Here is a 4,920-nt window from a genome sequence, read left to right on the forward strand (position 1 = left end):
GGTACCCAGCTGTGCTCTTGCACCCAAACTGAAAAGCCCCCATCTGCAAAAAGGGGGGGACACACACACACATCCCCACCTCCCCCTGCCAGGATAGGGGGGCTCTATAGAGATGGGGTGGGGATGTCTCCTTGGGGTGCTGCTTTTCCTGACCCTCCTGAGGGTGAAAGGTGGGGGTTCTGGGGGGTCCATGACGTGTGTCCCCCCCACTCTGCCTGAGCAGCTGGCTGGAAGCCTGTCTGGGTGAGGAGCTGCCCCCTCCCCTGGAGCTGGAGGAGACCCTCCGCAACGGGGTGGTCCTGGCCAAGCTGGGCCACTGCTTTGCCCCCTCTGTGGTCCCCCTGAAGAAGATCTATGACCACGAGCAGACCCGGTACAAGGTAGGGCTTGGGGGCCTGGGGGTGCCTTCCTTTGGGTGCACCCCAAAAGGTGGAGGGACCTTCTTGTGGCTGGTGAATGGCACGTGGGGAGGGGGACACACACACACCGACTTGCACTGGTTAAGGGTCAGTTAAACTGTTAACTGGTTAAGGGACAGTCGAATGGGCTGCAAACAGGGTCTCTGAGCTGTGCTGCCCTGGAGGGGTTCAGGGTTTGCCTCTATCTTTAACCTCATGGGTGGGTTTGGGGGAGAGGGGGGAACCCCAAGGGGGTGGGAGAAGGTGGGATTCAACCTGACCCCACCTTCCCCTCTGCCAGGCAGCCGGGCTTCACTTTCGGCACACGGACAATATCAACTACTGGCGTGATGCCATGAGCCACGTGGGGCTGCCCTTGGTAAGGTCCCTTCCCTGGCCAAGGGACACCATTATTACCCTTCATGGCAGCCCCAGGGATGCACCTCCCCAGCCTGGTGTTGCGGGGGGGGTTCATCTGTGTTCCTCACCCTTGGACACCATCCTCCCTGTGGACCATCTCCACCTGAGTTGTCTCTTGTCTCCTTGGTAGATCTTCCACCCGGAGACCACTGACATCTATGACAAGAAGAACATGCCCCGGGTGGTTTATTGCATCCACGCCCTCAGGTGGGCTTCCCTGGGGCCAAAACTGGGGTCAGGGTTCATGAGACCCTTGGTGGTGACAGCCTTGGGTGCTGCAGAAGCCTTGGGATGGGGAAGGAAGTGAATTTGTGGTCATGGCTTCACCTTTCAGCTTGTACCTCTTCAAGCTGGGCTTGGCTCCTCAGATCCAGGACTTGTATGGGAAAGTGGACTTCACAGGTAAGTTGGGGCTGGTTTGCCAGTGATGTCCTTGGATCCCTGCAGTGGGAGGGATGTGGGGGATGAAGATCCTGGACAAGCTTTTCCAACACTTCCCTGGGTGCGGGTGTTTTTGGTGTCCTTTTGCTTTGGGGGGGGGTGTCCCCATGGCTTCCCTGGGTCCCGGTGCTGAGTGGTGGGGCCTCTGTGCTCTGCTGCAGAGGAGGAGATCAACAACATGAAGAAGGAGCTGGAGAAGTACGGGCTGCAGATTCCTGCCTTCAGCAAGATCGGGGGCATCTTGGCCAACGAGCTCTCGGTGGACGAAGCAGCAGGTGATGGTGCCCGTGGGCCTGGAGCCCCCAAACTGGGAGGTGCTCGGGTCAGTTTTGGGCTCCTCATGACAAGGAGGACATGGAGAGGCTGGAGTGTGTCCAGGGAAGGGCAACAGAGCTGAGGAAGAGTCTTGAGAAGCTGGGGGTGTTGAGGGGAGACCTTATTGCTCCCTACAAGTGCCTGAGAGGAGGTTGGAGAGGGTCAAGTGCTGGTGTCTTCTCCCATGTAACAAGAGATGGGACAAGAAGAAACAGCCTCAAGTTGTACCAGGGGAGGGTTGGATTGGATGTTAGGAAAAATATCAAGGGAGCTGGGGGTGTCCAGCCTGGAGAGCAGGAGGTGAGGGGAGACCTGCTGGCTCTGCAGCTGCCTGAGAGGAGGTTGGAGCCAGGGGGGTCGGGCTCTGCTCCCCAGGAACAAGGGATGGGACAAGAGGAAAGGGCCTCAAGTTGCCCAGGGGAGGTTGAGGTTGGATCCTGGGAACAATTCCTTCCTGGGAAGGGTTGTCAGGCCCTGGCCCAGGCTGCCCAGGGTGGAGTCCCCATCCCTGGAGGGGTTTCCAAGATGTGGTGCTGAGGGACCTGGGGCAGTGGGGACTGGGTAATGGTGGGACGGGATGATCTTCAAAGTCTTTTCCAACCCACTCCACAATTCTGTGCTCCCTTTCATGGCTGCAGGGGCTGGTGCAGCCCCTGGGGCTCTGCAGCAGCTGGGTTTGCTGCAGACACCTCCAGGGCCCTGGAGGCTGCAGGTTGCTCTTTGAGAAGGCAGAACCCACCGTTGCCCATCCCATCCTTCCATGCCCTGTCTCACCTTCCTGCTTCTCCTCCAGTCCACGCTGCTGTGCTGGCCATCAACCAGGCTGTGGATGAGGGGGTGGTGGCCCAGACCATGGTGGCCCTCAGCAACCCCAGTGCCCTGCTCCTCAACCTGCGCCAGGGGCTGGCGGGCGCCTACCAGGAGATGCTCCACCAGGCAAAGCTGGAGAAGGGCAGCAATGCCAGGAACAGGGTGAGGAGGACATGGAGAGGGTCCTGGAGGGAGAGGGCAGGGGAAGGAGCAGCTCCCTCTGTCCTTGTTGGTCAGAGACCCTCCTTGTGCTTGGTGGGTCAAACGCAGCCTGGGAACCCACGTGCTGATCAGAAGATGGAGGGGGAGGTGGTGGGAAAGAAGCTTCTTCACTGTGAGGGTGACTGAGCCCTGGGATGGGCTGCCCAGAGGGGTTCTCTGGAGACATTCCAAACCCATCTGGATGTGTTCCTATGGGATCTGCTGTAGGTGATGCAGAAGGTTGGACTAGATGATCTCCAGAGATCCAAGCACAACCACTGTGTGACTCTGAAATGACTCCTCTCTGGGGGCTGGTTGAGCCTTGGTTTGGGGTTGGGAATCAAACCCATGAATCTGCAGGAGACCCCCATCCCCCCTTAGTGTGCTCAGGGTGTGCTTGGGTGGGAAGCTTAGGGTGAGGTGTCCTCTCCAGCACCTGCAGGTGATCCCTGAAGGACAGGACATCTACGACCAGTGTCTGACCCAGGCTGAGATCCAAGAGAACATCAACAAAGCGAATGGTGAGAGCAGAACTGTGGCCTCCCTCCTGGGGGGTCTCCAGAGCTTATTGGTGGGACAGTGGGACCCCAGGGCACAGGGCAGAGCCTGCCCGGGGTGGTGGCCACAGCAGAAGGGAGGTGTCTGCTCAGGTGTGCATCTCCCAGGAGAAATGGGAATTATTGGCACTCGGGCTTCAGCTGGAGCCCCCCCTGCTCCCTGGGGCTGTGGGGTGACTTCCCTGGGGTGACCTGGGTTTTCCCCCAGTGCACGGAGCCCTGGAGGAGGTGGATGATGCCCTGGAGAACCAGGACACCCTGGCCCTGTCCCGAGCTCTGCAGGACCCTGTCCTGGCCCTGCCCGGCCTCTGGAGGGACAACCTTGACCTCTACTTGGAGCAGCTGAGCCTGGACCGGGAGCAGAAGGCGCTGGTAGGGCTGGCACCTGGGGGGCACCTTGGGGTTGCAGTGGGTCCCCCCAGGAGAAGGAGGAGGAACCTGGGTGGCAACCTAGGGCTGCAGTAATTCCCTCCTGGAAGAGGAGGAGGAGGAACATGGGGGGCACCTGGGGGGTACCTTGGGGTTGCAGTGGGTCCCCCCCAGGAGGAGGAGAAGGTCCCCCTCGGGCAGGGGGTGGCTCTGCAGAGCAGCAGCAGCTTCTGCAAAGGCTCCGTGTGTGGGAGCAGGATCTGGGGGGACCCCAAGTCCTCTTTTGTCTGCCCTGCAGGACCTGGGCTACGTGGAGCTGCTGGAGCAGGAGGAGCTGGAGGCTGGGATCCTCCTGGCCAACAGGAAGGCTGAGGAGCAGCGACGCAGTGAGTGCCTGGGGCAGGTTCTGCTCCTGCTCCAGCCCAGGAGCTGGTGGCTCAGCCTGGCCGAGGGTCCCAGGGGAGGAGGCCCCTCCTGCAGCCCAGCCGTGCCCCCCCGGGGCTGGTCTCTCCCCCAGTGCTGAGGGCTGTGGGCAGGATCAACGCTGCCATCCGGCAGGGAATTCCCGAGGACACCTTGGAAGCTCTGAGGGACCCCCCGGCCCAGCTGCCCCCCCCCGGCCCCCGCGCCGGTGCTGCAGAGGCAGCCCCCCCAGGTGAGCCCTGCCCTTGGGGGGGCTTGGGGGCCCATCGCTGCCTCTGTTAGGTTGGGGGGTTCATCCCCCAAGCCTGGGGGGGTCACTGGGGCTGGAGGGATGAAGGTGTGGGGGGGTCAATGTCTCTGACCCAGAGGGACCTGGACAGGCTGGGGAGGTGGGACCTGTGGAGCACATGGAGTTCAACAAGGTCCTGCATAGGGGCCGGGGCAATCCTAAGCACAAAGCCAGGCTGGTGGGAATGGATGGAGCAGCCAAGGAGAAGGACTTGGGGGTGTTGGGGCAGGAGAAGCTCAACATGAGGCAGCACCACGTGCTGGAGCCCAGAAACCCCCCCTGTCCTGGGCTGTCACCAGGAGTGTGACCAGCAGGGCCAGGGAGGGGATTGTCCCCTCTGCTCTGCTGAGACCCTCTGCAGGGCTGGGAACAGCTCTGGGGTCCCCAACACAAGAAGGACATGGAGCTGTTGGAAAGAGTCCAGAGGAGGCCCTGGAGTTGCTGGGAGGGCTGGAGCAGCTCTGGAGCCAGGCTGGGAGAGTTGGGGTGTTGAGCCTGGAGAGGAGAAGGCTCCAGGGAGACCTTAGAGCAGCTTCCAGGGCCTGAAGGGGCTCCAGGAAAGCTGGGGAGGGACTTGGGCCAAGGGCAGGGAGGGATGGGATGAGGGGGAGGGATGAAAAGTGGGAGAGGGAGCTGGAGGTTGGAGCTGAGGAGGGAATTGTGGAGTGTGAGGGTGGGGAGAGCCTGGGCCAGGTTG

The 4,920-nt window shown here is 61.4% G+C and overlaps 1 protein-coding gene across 1 annotated transcript in view; it reads left to right on the plus strand.

The window, feature by feature from the left end:
- Nucleotides 1–223: 223 nt before the first annotated feature.
- LOC104398222 (ras GTPase-activating-like protein IQGAP3) overlaps nucleotides 224–4,920 on the plus strand; it is a gene marked incomplete at its 5' end in the record, with an annotated part of 21,753 nt that continues 17,056 nt past the window's right edge. Inside the window, 11 exons of the mRNA XM_010008276.1 lie at nucleotides 224–380; nucleotides 700–777; nucleotides 949–1,025; nucleotides 1,153–1,220; nucleotides 1,421–1,534; nucleotides 2,368–2,546; nucleotides 3,028–3,106; nucleotides 3,351–3,514; nucleotides 3,810–3,897; nucleotides 4,029–4,166; nucleotides 4,301–4,401. Of these exons, the coding sequence (XP_010006578.1) occupies nucleotides 224–380; nucleotides 700–777; nucleotides 949–1,025; nucleotides 1,153–1,220; nucleotides 1,421–1,534; nucleotides 2,368–2,546; nucleotides 3,028–3,106; nucleotides 3,351–3,514; nucleotides 3,810–3,897; nucleotides 4,029–4,166; nucleotides 4,301–4,401 (1,243 nt within the window). The remainder of the gene's footprint in view (nucleotides 381–699; nucleotides 778–948; nucleotides 1,026–1,152; nucleotides 1,221–1,420; nucleotides 1,535–2,367; nucleotides 2,547–3,027; nucleotides 3,107–3,350; nucleotides 3,515–3,809; nucleotides 3,898–4,028; nucleotides 4,167–4,300; nucleotides 4,402–4,920) is intronic.

Source organism: Chaetura pelagica, unplaced genomic scaffold (assembly GCF_000747805.2).
Source record: "Chaetura pelagica isolate M959 unplaced genomic scaffold, ChaPel_1.0 scaffold1422, whole genome shotgun sequence".
Classification (NCBI taxonomy): Eukaryota; Metazoa; Chordata; class Aves; order Apodiformes; family Apodidae; genus Chaetura; species Chaetura pelagica.